Consider the following 13,284-nt stretch of genomic DNA (forward strand, 5'->3'; position numbering starts at 1 on the left):
GATGGAGAGGCTGCACGGGGAGCGGGACAGGCTCGGCTCGGGGCTCTGAGGATGAGGAACAGCTCCCATGGCCCTACAGGCGGCTGCGGAAGGAGCCAGCCCTGCAGCCCTGGCACCACCGAGCATGGCTGGGACAGGGCTGGTGCTCAGCCCTCTGCCCCTGCACACTGCAAGGGGACAGATGGTGACACCCCAGGACAGCAGGAGGCACCCCCAGGACTGAGCATTGCACCCTCCTGCCCCCAGGACTCCCACACATCAGCCCAGCACAGCCGTGGGCAGCACATGGGGCAGCGCTGCAGGAGCTGTTAAGAGATAATATTTATTATTATATACAAACACATTTTGTACATTAAATAGAATGAACTCTACTTTTCATTCATCAAATCATTTGGTTTGGTGTCCCCCCTTCCCCTCCCACCCACTCCTCTGAAAAGCCCATCATGGTCATTCCTGGCACTCCAGTTGGCCACAAGGTTCCTTCTCAGGAGTGAGGGCAGCAGCAAGATTTGACCTGCTGGTCACAGCAGGGTCCCCCCTGCCCTGGAACAGCACCAAGGCTGCTCCAGGTAAAAAAGGAAAAAACAAAAAGGGGGCACCCAGGTGGGAAAGGCCAAGGGGTGAGGAGGGGGCTCTGAGCCCCCTGTGTTGATAAGGTAACACTGAAACGCACGGAGCCCCCCAAGGGGAGGGACTCCAGACACTGCTCAGCCATAGGGGAAAAACACTGAACTCAGGGACATCTGTGCAGGGACCCAGCTGTCCCCAAGAGAGCTGAGTGCCCACATGTCACCTCCTGTCCCTGCCCTGTCCCACCACGGTTCTCCCAGAGCTTCATCCTGCCTCACTCTGCTCCACCTCCCTGCACAAAGCCTGGCCATGGATCTGGCCCCTCTGCAGGGGAACACAGGCAGCACCCCCAGCTCAGCCTCCTGGGACAGGTCAGGCTCTGCCAGCCTCACCTCCACTGCCAGGGAAACGTGGGAAAACCAGCTGAAATGCCTTGGCTTTTTAGTGTTTTGGTTCTCTGCTATATCAGCTCATGCAACAATCCAGGCATGAGGAGCTGCTGTCTCCTCTGGGATGGGGCTGATCCTAAACACAGGCGTGTCCCCCAGGAGGGACAAGGCACTGGAAAGCAGCTGCTTCAGCCAGAGCAGAGCTGTGCAGGATGGACAGAGCTGCTGCCCTCACTGACCCCACTGCAGCACTCATGGCTCCTGGGATGGCAGCTCCCACCTGCACACAGCACCTTCCACCTCCCAACCCACCCACCAAGGGAAGTTTAAGGACAGAAAAAAAGGGATCTGAACTGCAGCTTTCTGCTTTGGTTGTGCCCTAGCCTGGGCAGACTTTGTGCCTGGGGAAGGTAAGAGCTCCTCCTCCCCTCAGGAGCAGGAAAGGTGATCAGGAATCACCTCTGTGGTTCTCCCACAGGGACTGGACACTCTGTTCTATCCACTCCTACTCTAACCACAAAGCTGCCATGCCTGTGGCCTGTTCCAGGCCAGCTCCCACCCGGGATCAGCACCTGGACTGCAAACACAGCTGCAGGGGCAAAGCCAGGGACTGGGGGACAAGGAAAAGCCAGGGCACAAGCTGGGCAGGGTGGGAACAGGTAGCTGGCTCACCTGTGGCCTCAGAGGAGCCAGGGGACCAAAACCCCCCATCCTTCCCACAGCCCCCCAGTGCCTTTCCTAGGGGAGGGAGGTCACAGCAGCCCTGCTCTGTCCCAGCTGCTTCGGCTCTGCTCAGAGGGATCCATGGGTTAAGGATGATGGTGAAGTGAGAAATAGTAACAAACAAAATCCAAATGTCTTCCTGGCAGTCCAGAGTGACAGCAATGGGGCTCAGGACAGGTTCCTGGAGCTTGACTCTGAGCTGGGCGTTCTCTCTGCTGGTGCTGGGCAGGGGCTGCTCTCCCCCCGGTCCTCCAAACCTCTGTCCTGGTCACTGTCCCCCCCCGAGGCTGGCAGGGGCTCTGCCACGCCGCTGCTGCCCGTGCAGTTTTTACCACTGGGTTTTGCTCGGCTGTTCGAGCCCTCCAGAGCCTCAGTCTGCTTGGGAAGGGAGGGACTGGAGACCACCCCCTCCTGCAGCGGGGCAGCCCCAGCAGCGGGGGAAGCATCTGCTGCAGCCACCACGGACGTTGAGGTGACCTCGATGGTGATGGAGCCCACGGCCGTCTCGGGGTGCTCGCTGCTGACCCTGATGCGAGCGACCAAGCCCGAGCCCGCGGCCGCCTCCGGAGGGGTCCCGTTGGCCACGGCTTCGTGCACCACGGCGGGCTCCAGCAGGCTGCTGCTCAGGTCAGACAGGAACGAGGCCTCCGTGACGATGGCAGCCGTCTCTGCCACCCAGTTGAGGTCGCTGCCCACGGCGGCGGCGGCGATGACGCTGGAGGCCTCGCCGGGGCTCAGGGCGGCCGGAGCGCCGCCCTCGCCGAGGGAACCGGGGGCCAGCGGGGCCCGGCGGGGCCCGGCCTCCACCGGGGCAGCCGTGGTGTTGTTGTTGAGGTTGTCCTGCAGCGTGGTCTGGGTGCCCTGCCCGACCTGCTGGTTCTGCAGCAGCATCTCCTGGATGCGGATCTGCTGCAGGATGGCCGGCAGCTCGTAGTGGTGGAAGAAGTAAATCATCGAGTGCTGGCGGAGGAAAGGGAAAGGTGTCACAGGCCACCACATCTCAAGCAAACCAAACTTCTCCTGAAGAATCCTGCTGCTCTGACACCAGCAAGTCTGAAAAGATTTATTCCTTCCACTATGACTACTGCAAGCTGCTTTATAATTTCTCTCCGAAGACAGGCACAGTCTGTCTCTTTCCTTTCAACCCCTCTTTGCTTTCAAAGGCTGGGAAAAGAAGGGTGACAGCATTCCTCTGGCCCATCCTCTACTCCCTGTCCCCACCCTGCAGCAGGTCAACAACCAAATTCACCCAACAAATATGCTTGATACAGGATATCAGTCACAAGCTTGGAGCTGATCCCACCAGCATTCCTCACTGCACAGACCCAAAGAGCTCCTCTGCAAGGCAGACCCTCCCCAGGATTTATTCCAGAAGGACAGAAATCCTTCCCAACAGCCCTGTGGCATCAGCTTATTGTCAGACCCATGGCAGCAATCCAAACATCCACAGCCTCATTCTGCTGCTCCATTTCCAAACCAGAAATTCCATCTCTTACAGAAATAAGGATCCCTCCCTCCAACCCAGCTTGAGAGGAAGTTTGACAAAGGTGCAGCAGCCCTGCAGGGACTCACCTGGATGAAGAGCCAGGAGGTGACAAGTGCCAGGCTGCTGTACTGCCCATTGAAGCGGTAGTGGTAGGCATAGAAGGCAAAGTGGTACAAGTAGAAGAATCTGGACAAGAAAGCAAGAAAAATCAGGAAAAATGAGAGTTCCCTTCTACTCCCAACAGCAGCCTGAGCTGAGGCACCTCACAGGGAGTGACACAAACTCATTAACAGATAATTAGAGTACGAATAGGACAAAACAAGAGGCTGGGGAAGACCAAGGTGATTGCAAGACCCAAATCCAAACTGGAAAAATTTCACTTTGGACCCTGTGATGTGTGGAGCAGCTCTCAAGCAGCCACACAAATAAAACCCTTAGGAGTGGAGGCTGCTGTGCCTGGGATGCTGGGAAGGATCAGAGCAGCTGGAGAAGGACAGGCAGAGGGAATGTGGCCACAGGCAGCCCTCACCTGAGCCAGTGCCTCTTGCTGGTGTTGGTGTGGCAGCAGATGGCATCGTACTGGTCTGCCAGCCACACGATGAGGATGATGTAGAAAGCAGTTGTGGTGTCATTGAAGAACTCAGACATTATGGCCTCCATACCTGGGGACAGAGGGGACATCAGCTACAGCCAAGAATGCTCTGCCTGCCATGTCCCACAGATCAGCTGCTTTCTGCAGTGCAGATTTTGGGAAGTTTTGCTGCTTTTTAAATTAAAATTGTACAAATGCAACGTGGCCACACAGTGCAAGTCTGCAACGAGCTCCAGCGACAGACAAAGCTTTGGATTCTGGGATTTCCCAACAAACTGCTGCTTTTCCAGGGGACCCAGAAGGACAATGGAGCTCACTGTGCCATCAAATTCCAGAGCCTTCTGCCTTGTGATGAGCAGCCACAGTATCCACCTGCTGTGGCCAGCTGGGAACAGGGAATTAGACTTCCCACAGATCCCAGAGGGACGTGCTGCAGACACAAGCAGTGAAGCAAGTCCTTACCGACCAGAGCCAGGATGACAGTGAGGAGTGGAGCAGCAGGGAATGCAATGGTCATGTTCATCTCCAGCATCTGCAACAGGTCAACTGCAAGAGGAAAAACAGGCTGAGGCATGGAGAGGGCCACAGAACCCTCCACCCCACAGTGCAGCCACATCCTCTCTCCCCACCCAATGCTTCTCAGGACAGAGAATAAGCTCTGGCAAGTGCAGTGAATGGGAGCAGAAGGATGTACTCCCTGTGCACCTACAGGTAGGACCCTTCTAAACTGGAACTAATGATCCTCAAGGTCCTTCCCACCCAAACCTGCTGTGACTCTACAACACCCCGTGCTGCAGCAGGCACAGTGCCCAGCACAACCCAAACCCTTCAGCCAGTCCTTACCAATGAAGACAAAGATCTGATGGTGTGAGTAGCGCAGCAGCATGGAGACAGAGAGAGTCTGGAAGAGGAGAGAGGAGGGGAAGCAGATTAGAGCCCCACAGGTGCAGGGAGTCGCTCGGAATCGCAGTGCGGCACAGACCCAGGCGAGCCTGGGCTTGCACATCCCACGTTCATTAGCTGGAGCTGTGCAGAGCCATTTCCCAAAGAGTAATTAGGGCTTCACAAACAGCAATTAATCTCTGTGCTGCTGCAGGGGAACAGACAGTAAGGGATTTGTTTGTAAAGGGACCAAGCCTGAATGTTTGCGCTGGGGCCACACCAACCCGCAGAGCTGGGAGCGGGGATTTTCCCGTGCTCCATCCCGCTCCTCCCTGCACTCAGTTCCTCCTCAGTGCCCACAGTGGGATTGTGCACAGACCTGCCCCATGGGTGGGACAGCCACACACAAAGAGAGTCACCCACAGCCACCCAAGACAACAAACACCAGGTTATTTATGGCTTGGGATCTTGTCTGATGTGTATCTGAAAACATCTTGTCTCACACATCATCATTTGGTTTATCTTGATCACTCCTGGCAAATCAGTCTGGGCTGCTCTTAAAAGTTTGAAGACAAATGTCTGCACCCTGTACTGACAGCTGGAGTGTTTTAAGGACACTTAGAAATTAACAGCAGCTCCCTTTTCACAACAAAAACAACACTGCATTTTAGGTCAGCTCTATTGCTCATTCCACTGGTGGACTTCAGGAACTTTAACAAAAAACCCCAAACAAACAAAAACATGCCCCAGAGCAGGGCCTCATCCTCCACCAACTACACTTTGGTGATACAGCAGAGCTCTTGTCTGCTTTTAATCACTCAGTGCCCAGCACCAGGCTGAGGCCAGGCACTGCCCAGCTCCCAGGGACTTACGAAGATGACCATGATGACGAAGGCTGCCAGGTAGGACGTCCTGGCCATCCACATGCTGACAAAACGATAATGCTCCCCAGACACCACGTTGCGAAGGAAACCTGGAGAAAAAGCACAAACACAAGCTCAGTGTGATTAAACCACAGACTAAGAACCAAGTTCCAGTGTTTGCTGAAGAAACAGGATTTGGAGCAAATCCTCAGGGCAGCACTCATTGTCATGCAGGGCAGTGAGGTGGGAGGAAATCACGTTTCCAGACACCTCTCCCCTCCTGCCTCTCTCGTTTTGTCCTTGACAATAACACAGGGAGCTGCTCCCTGCATTACAGATTAATCAATAGTCAGAAGATGATAGTCAGGCATACACAGAACACACACCCACTGCTCCAAGCAGCCTCTGCTGAGACTCCTCCAGGCCTTACCTTTGTTTTCCTCGTTTTCAGCTAAAGCTTTGACACTGGACATCAGGATATCATCATAGCCCAGGAACTCGTCCAGCAGCAGGCGGCTGAACCTGTCCCCAAAGCACTGATCCCTCGTAGGATCTAGAGAGAAAACAAAAAACCTTCCACACTGTGCACACCTGGAGCCACAAAGGGACAAGGTGAGGGATACTTGTGCCTCCAGAGCTGTGTCTGTATGTGGATCTGGGGCAGTAAAACCAAACTTGGGAGGACTGGGAGGGAAAATCTCACTCTCCTGACAGATTCAGCCACACTGAAGTGCAAATGGCAGTCAGGCCTTAAGGACTGTCAAGGATGTCACATTCTGTGCTGGCACAGACACAAAGGGAATTTGCCCTCTAGGTTTGGCCTATCTCTGGGGCTCATCCTGACTGCTCATTACTGCACAGGAAAGCTGCTTAACCCCCATCCAGCTCTGCTTCAGCTTGAGTGGGAGGCAGTGATGAGCTCCTCTCTGCTGCACTAACAGCTACAGAGGCTCAGGATGAGGATGTGATCCTGACGTGGACAGGTTTTAACAGAGCAAATGCCAGGAGAGGAGAACACTGGTTGGGGAAATGGCACAGCAGCACACACAGAGTGACAGATCTGTGAGCATGTCCCCAGCTCCTGCACAGCTGCTCTGGCCACCAGGCTCTAATTCTGCTGCTCAGAACTTCAGTGCCTTCTGCCAGGGAGAGAGCTCTTCCCTGCTCCATGTGGGAAAACTCTGCTGGGCATGACATCAGGGTTCACTGAACCAGGCTCCACCATTTCAGAAAGCTCCTCTGAAAAGCTGTGACCTACTAAAGGCAGACAGGCTGCACAATGGAGCTCTCCTGCGTGGGAAGCGAGCACCATCAGCTTCAGGAAGAGTTCCCTGAGATGGTGTAGAGGTCTCTGCACTGCAGGTACCCAGCCCTGAAGATGCCTCCCACTCACCCAGGGTCACCACCATGACAGGGATGCTGAGGCGCTGCCGGGTGCTCTGGGACAGGCGCAGGAATCCGTATTCCAGAGAGTATTCCACAATGTACTCCTCCTGTGGCCACACTGGGGGAGAGACACAGGGAGACAGATTCAATACCCACATCTGCAAACAGCCAGCACAAAAAAAAAAAAAACCCTCCCTCCCATCATGTTCTTGAAAAGGGAATTAGGGTTGCAAGGTGCAGGAAGCCGTATTCCAGAGAGTATTCCACAATGTACTCATCTCCTGTGACCACACTGGGAGACACAGGGAGACTCAACACCATCTACAAGCAGCCAGCACGAAAAACAGCCCCTCTGGGTTCCCTCCCCTCCCTCCCATCACATTCTTGAAAAGGGAACTGGTTGCAAGGTGCAGGAAGACGCATTCCAGGAGTATTCCACAATGTTCTCTTCCTGTGGCCACACTGGGAGAGAGACACAGGGATACTCAACACCCACATCTACAAACAGACATGAAGAAACAGCCCCTCTGGGTTCCTTCCCTCCCTCCCATCATGTTCTTGAAAAGGCAATTGGTATTCCATAGAGTGTTCCACAATGTATTCCTCCTGTGGCCACACTGGGGGAGAGATACAGGAGACTCAACACCCACACCTGCAAACAGCCAGCATGAAAATCAGCCCCTCTGGGTTCCCTCTCTCCCTCCCATCATGTTCTTGAAAAGGGAACTGGTTGTGAATGTGGGCTCCAGGCTTCCCTCAACCAACTAAACATCAATCAATACAAATTCTCTGGAATTACAGCCCTTGACATTAGTCCTTAATGTGGGACTTCTGGGAAAGCTTCAGGGCAGCAGCTCCAACACTTGCCCACATCTTTGCCTGGCAAGCCCAGAGCCACTGGTTCTTGCTTTGCTCAATTTCTGCTTTCCATGTTGTTTGGGAAGCAGCAGGAAAATCCACTTTACACCTGCTGAACACCAAGTAAATGCTCCAGAGGCAAGAGCCCAGCACTTCCCAGGGGACTGAGGTCACTGCTGCAATTACATGTCAGAAATGAAGGCAGCAGCAATTACAGCTTTCCCAAAAACTGGTGGGGCCTGAAGTTCTCTGCTTTGGTCTTTGTTTTTATTTCAAGAAAGCTTCCAAAGAGATGCTTTTTTGCTACATCATCTCTGAAAGGACAAAACCTCCTGCTAAGCCAGAGCCAAGCAATTTAATCCCTGCTCTTTCAGCCTGCCAGGGTGGATCTCCAGGAGGGGGAGGCAGCTGTCAGGCAGATCCCAGCACCACCCACAGTGACAGTTAAAGGGAACTGAACAGACACACACCTGACCCAGCACTGACAGAGATCTCCTGATCCCCTTATTGGGCAGCAAACACAAGCTGGGCTGTTTGGTTTGTCTTTTGTTTCCATTATAAACAGTTAAAAGCTCAAAAGGAAATCAAGGGTTTAAATATCAATAAACAGTTACTTCCTTTGTATAATAAAATATTTTTTTCATGGTAAAATATTCTGACTAAAAATAAAATTTGGTGCGCTGAGAAAACCGAAAGCTTGGAAAAAAAAATATTAAAATCAGGTATTTGGGACTGAATTAAAGATGTGAATTTTGTAACTAATCTGGGAAACAGCCTGTTCTCTTCCTCTCCTTTTCTGGATGGTTTCCAACCAGGCATTCAGCAAAACAAGGGACTTCCCACCAGTGCCCCAGCCCTGCACAACGTGACTCTCCTCAGAACCCAGGCACCAGCAATAAAGGTCCTGCACCAAAAACATTTACTGCTCTCTGGTCTTAATGTCCTTTAATTCAGGACTAATGAGCTCTGGATGAGCATCAAGCAAATCCACTGCAAGGCCAAGGAAGAAGACTCCAGTCTCATCCTCCTCCACAGCCACAACCCCAGTGTGTCTGCAGAGCAAAGAATTCCAGCATTCATAGGGACAACATTGTGGAGAAAGAGGCCAACTTCTTGCAAATTTTGTGAAAAAAACCCCCAAAGAATCCAAATCCACATCTCTATTTTAAGATAAATATTCCTTAGTAGATTTCCTACCTTAACCACTAGAAAAAGAAGTTTTTCCACACTGGAATTCCATTTTAAATAATACAAAGCTACTAAATCTGCCTCTGGAATTTACAAGTGCTGAGCAGCTTAGGTCAGGCAGGAAAAGGGAGGGATAAGGCCAGGGAACATCCGAGTGGAACAGCAGTGCTGTATTGCAATCCACCAAAACCCGCTGGGTGGCTTTTGGGATTAATTAATTGTAGCAAATTGGCTGCTCCAAGTGCTGGTGTTGGCTCAGCACCCAGAACACAGCCCAAACCCTGCTCATGTCACTGTCAGGAGATCCCTGTGGATTGCAGGGGACAGTGAATGGATCAGAGCAGGAGGTTCAGGCTCATCTGAGATAGCACAGGAACCTGCCAGGCCAAGAGCTTGGTTCACCTGTGGTTGATCTGAAACCTCTTGGCCTGGCAAATTTTCTAACCCAGCCTCAGAGCACAGGTTGATGTGGGTCTGCTGTTAGTACTGACAGGATTATCCCCAAGAAAACATTTAAGGTCACTGTGCAGGTGCCCCAAGGAGCCAGGAGGGGACGTGTGGGGAGGAGGATGATGATGGGAGGAAGGAGGAGCACAGGTAGCAGTGAAGGTGTGATTACCTGCTCGGGCTAGCATCTCAAACTCGGACACAGTCTCCCGCAGAGGCTGCATACCTTTAGTGGCCGTGTCACTAAACGAGAACTCCTGGCTGTCGTTGTGGGGCAGCTCAGTGCTGCTCACCCGGGATGGCTTGAGGAACACCTTGGGCTCGATATCCAGCTCAAACTGTTGGAAAACCAGAGCAGGGAAAGCCTCATCAGCAGCTATTTACTGTACCTCTCACCTGCATGCTCTGTCTACGCACACAAAGGCTTATCCCCCTCAAAAAGGACATTTTCTGTGGTTTCCTTTCTGTGTTAAACCATCAGAGGCCAATCAGAGGCCACTCAGGAACAGCCTTTGTTCCCAGGAGAACAAGAGATCACACACAGACTTCACTTCCAACCAAGACTTCTCCCCAGCCCATCACCCAGACTCCCCTCTCCACCACACCCTTACCTTGATGGAGCTGTTTTCAAACATATCCACAGACATTTCTTCCTCCTCCTCCTCCTCTTCCTCAGTGGTGGACTCCACCACCATTCCTGGGAACTTCTCCACGCCACAGAACTGCAGGAAGATGGGGGCCCGGCTGGAGTTGCGCTGGATCTCCACCCTCAGGATGCCATCGCGGGGCCACTTATCCCGCACGTGCTCCAGGCAGTTGATGGGAGAGCGGGAGAAGGCGATGTGGATGTAGGCCAGGATGAAGAGCACAAAGAGAGCCTAAAGGGCAGGAGACAAGACAGATCCCCCAGTTATCATCAGCACTTCTCTGCCTGTGAAACACCAGAATAACCTGGGTGAGTGGACGAGAGCTTTGATGCTTCTCTGAATCAACAAAGCAGCAGCCAGACCTTGGCAATCCAGCAAGGAACACACCAAAAGCATCAGAAACCAACTGCTCCTACTCATGAGAGCTGACAGTGTCAGCCTTCTGAAAGCACCAAAGGCATCAGGAATCAACTGTTCCTGCTCATGAGAGCTGACAGTGACAGCCTTCTGAAAGCTCAGGTCCCGCATCCAACAGTTGTTGTCGCAGACATCTTTTCATGAAAAATCTCTTCTTTAAGATTTTTCTTCCTGAGAAGCTGAGAAACTTCAGGAACAAAATGTAAACATTGATTATCTGCTGCTGTGGAATGCAACAGGTGGATCTGTAATTAGTATCATGTGCTTGTTTGTAATTAATGGCCAATCACAGCACAGCTGGCTTGGACGGAGAGAGTCCGAGACAGAGCCTTTGTTATCATTCTTTGCTATTCTATTCTTAGCTAAGCCTTCTGATGAAACCTTTTCTTCTATTCTTTTAGTTTTAATGTAATATATATAATAAAACAATAAATCAAGCCTTCTGAAATATGGAGTCAGATCCTCATCCCATCCCTGTGAACACCGTCACAAACAGTGTCCCCAAAACCCACCACACACAGCACCAGGGTGGGATGAGGACACTGAAGGAAATGGAAACACGTCCCTGCCTTCCAACCCTTCCCTCCTCAGCACAAAGAATTTCCTGCTGAAACCTAGAGAGGCCTGCCCAGCTTTGTAAAGGCAGAATAAAGAAAATTCCAAGCAAACCAACCCAACCCTGGGCAGGATGACCCAAACCCAGATCTGCTGTCCCAAAGAACAGGAGGCTGAGCTGGGCCCCAAGGCCGTGCACAGAGCACCACAGCTCCCTGTCCTGCCTCCATGCCAGGAACAGCCATAAACCACAGCAAAGCAGGGTGGAATAAAAAATATTGTTCCCTGGAGCGAGCAGAGACGTCCAAAGTTCAGAGCTGTGAGCACAGCTGGCACTGCTGAGCTCAGAGCCCTTCCCAACCACCCCGCTCTGCTCTGTCCTCATCAGCCCCGCTGTCCTGACCTATTTGTGATGAACAAACAGCCTGGTAAACATCACTCTGCAGAGGAGCTGCACACGTGAGGGAAGGCAAAACACAGCCACCTCCCTGGCTGCAGGAGTCACAGAAGGGCCTGGGGTAATTCCAGGGCTAGGGATGGGAATGTGGGTTCCTGCTGCCCCATGACCCTGCAGGCTGCTCTCCACAGAGCCCTGAGGAAGTTTTTCCTTCTCTGGGAGGAGCTGGGATCAGAGGCACAAGCACAACAAACTGCTCCCAGCCACTCTGCCTGACCACTGCACCGTTAGCACCAGCCCTGTCCCAGCCGGTTTGCCGGGATGCAGATGGACAAATGGGAGAGATAACAGGGATGTGAAAAACCCAAACATCTCCTCAAAGGGTAGGAAACCCATCTGTACAGCATGAGACAAGCTGTGCTCAATGTTTTCCTGCTGAAACCTAGAGGAGTGCGCTGCTGTGGCCTGGCAAGCTGCTCTCCCCTTCTCCTTTCTCTAATTTCCCACCCTGAAAGCTGTGGAGCAGGAAGACAAGACTCCAGCAAAACAATCCAGTAGGGCATGTGGGAAATGTATCCAAAAAGTGCCATTGCTAGGAAACAGAAAATGAAAGCAGCCTGGCTGCCCTGCAAGCTGGCTCAGCAATTTCTTTTTGATTTACAGATCTGGAAGAACTCCAGAGTGCAGGGAACACCGGGACCACCACGGAGACCGAGGTCTCCCTCACAGGAGGAGCCCACGGGAGCTCCGGGGACAGCTCGGTGTGCATGGGTCAAACACAGCTGGCTCGACTTTTGGTGTTTTTGATGAAACTCCTGCCCTCAGCAGGAGCCGCCCCTCACCTTGAGAAGAACGAAGAACTCGAAGACGCGGCGGAAGGAGGGAGGGAAGAGGCGCGCGTAGGTCACTGCCATCTTGAAGAACAGCGCGTGGAAGAGGCGATCCCGCACGTTGATCAGGGGGTTCTGGTTGAGGTTGGGGTTGCGGACGCCGCGGTTGTTGCCGCCGGCGGCCCCGGCGTTGTTGGCCGGGTGGTGGTTGTTGGCGTTCGGCTGGTTCTCGGACATCCTGACGGCGGGGCCGCCGAGGGCTGGGCCCGAAAACGCTGCTGCACCTCCGCGGGCCGGGCTGGGGCCGGGCGGGCGCGGCACCGGCGCTGCCTCCGTCCCCCTCCCCGGCCCCTGCCCGGCGCAGACGCCTCGGGGAGGCGGCGGGTCAGGCCCGACGGGTCAGGCCTGGGTGCTCAGTGGTGCCCGGTAGCTACGCGGATAGGGCAGACACATGAGGGACGTGGCTGCCGGAATGTCCCCGCGGCCATGGGAGTCTCTCCACAGGGCGGGGAGGCGCGGCGGGGCCCGGGAGCTGCGAGCGGCTCAGCTGTCCCGGCGCGGTCCCGTCCCGTCCCTCAGCGCTCCGCCGCCATTTTCCTCCGCCGGCCACGGCGGCTCGTGCGCGTGCGCGCGCACGCGCGCCCAGGGCACGACGGGACGGTGGAGGACACGCTCCGGTCAGGCCCCGCCCCCATGCAAATGAGGAGACCTCCCACCGTGCACCGCGCGGGGCGGCACCTGCGGGCGGCCGTTTGACCTCAAAAAAGGCAAAAATTTCACCAAAGCGGAAGATCTAGAATAAAAATATTAGGATGCATCGCTTGGGAGAGTGATCATGTGAAGAAAAGTGCAAGGAATAGAAACAGGACAAACTCGCACTGAGGTGAAAATTACTGACTGTAGAGAGTTTAAATACTGCTGTGGGTAGGGGGCAGTGCGTGCTCGCTTCGGCAGCACATATACTAAAATTGGAACGATACAGAGAAGATTAGCATGGCCCCTGCGCAAGGATGACACGCAAATTCGTGAAGCGTTCCATATTTTTTCCCGGGTA

At 53.7% G+C, this 13,284-nt stretch overlaps 1 protein-coding gene and 1 non-coding gene across 3 annotated transcripts; one reads left to right on the forward strand and one right to left on the reverse strand.

Annotated features, from left to right (window-relative positions):
• Positions 1 to 402: 402 nt before the first annotated feature.
• Positions 403 to 12,842, reverse strand: TMEM259 (transmembrane protein 259). 2 transcript variants are annotated; one of them, XM_058820939.1, is made up of 11 exons: positions 12,243 to 12,842; positions 9,996 to 10,262; positions 9,611 to 9,722; positions 6,899 to 7,009; positions 5,936 to 6,058; positions 5,515 to 5,615; positions 4,604 to 4,661; positions 4,223 to 4,306; positions 3,698 to 3,830; positions 3,255 to 3,354; positions 403 to 2,642 (listed from the first exon to the last, which is right to left on the reverse strand). In XM_058820939.1, exons 1-11 carry the CDS (start codon positions 12,465 to 12,467, stop codon positions 1,851 to 1,853), a joined length of 2,106 nt encoding a protein of 701 aa, XP_058676922.1. In that variant the 5' UTR covers positions 12,468 to 12,842; the 3' UTR covers positions 403 to 1,850. The 2 variants fall into 2 exon arrangements, with proteins under 2 accessions (XP_058676922.1, XP_058676920.1); XM_058820937.1 differs by having other exon boundaries at positions 9,557 to 9,722.
• Positions 12,843 to 13,168: 326 nt separating this feature from the next.
• On the forward strand, positions 13,169 to 13,275 carry LOC131569100 (U6 spliceosomal RNA). Its single transcript, XR_009275765.1, has one exon. It is a non-coding gene; the product is annotated as a U6 spliceosomal RNA (small nuclear RNA).
• Positions 13,276 to 13,284: the final 9 nt, after the last annotated feature.

Source organism: Ammospiza caudacuta, chromosome 28 (assembly GCF_027887145.1).
Source record: "Ammospiza caudacuta isolate bAmmCau1 chromosome 28, bAmmCau1.pri, whole genome shotgun sequence".
Classification (NCBI taxonomy): Eukaryota; Metazoa; Chordata; class Aves; order Passeriformes; family Passerellidae; genus Ammospiza; species Ammospiza caudacuta.

Excerpts from the sequence above, each read along its gene's own strand:
- TMEM259 (XM_058820937.1), bottom strand. The coding sequence starts at position 12,467 with ATGTCCGAGAACCAGCCGAACGCCAACAACCACCACCCGGCCAACAAC. Across the intron at positions 9,723-9,995 it reads TTGAAAACAGCTCCATCAAG|TTTGAGCTGGATATCGAGCC; the intron begins GTAAGGGTGTGG and ends GTTTTCCAACAG. Across the intron at positions 3,831-4,222 it reads TGTCATCCTGGCTCTGGTCG|GTATGGAGGCCATAATGTCT; the intron begins GTAAGGACTTGC and ends CTCTGTCCCCAG.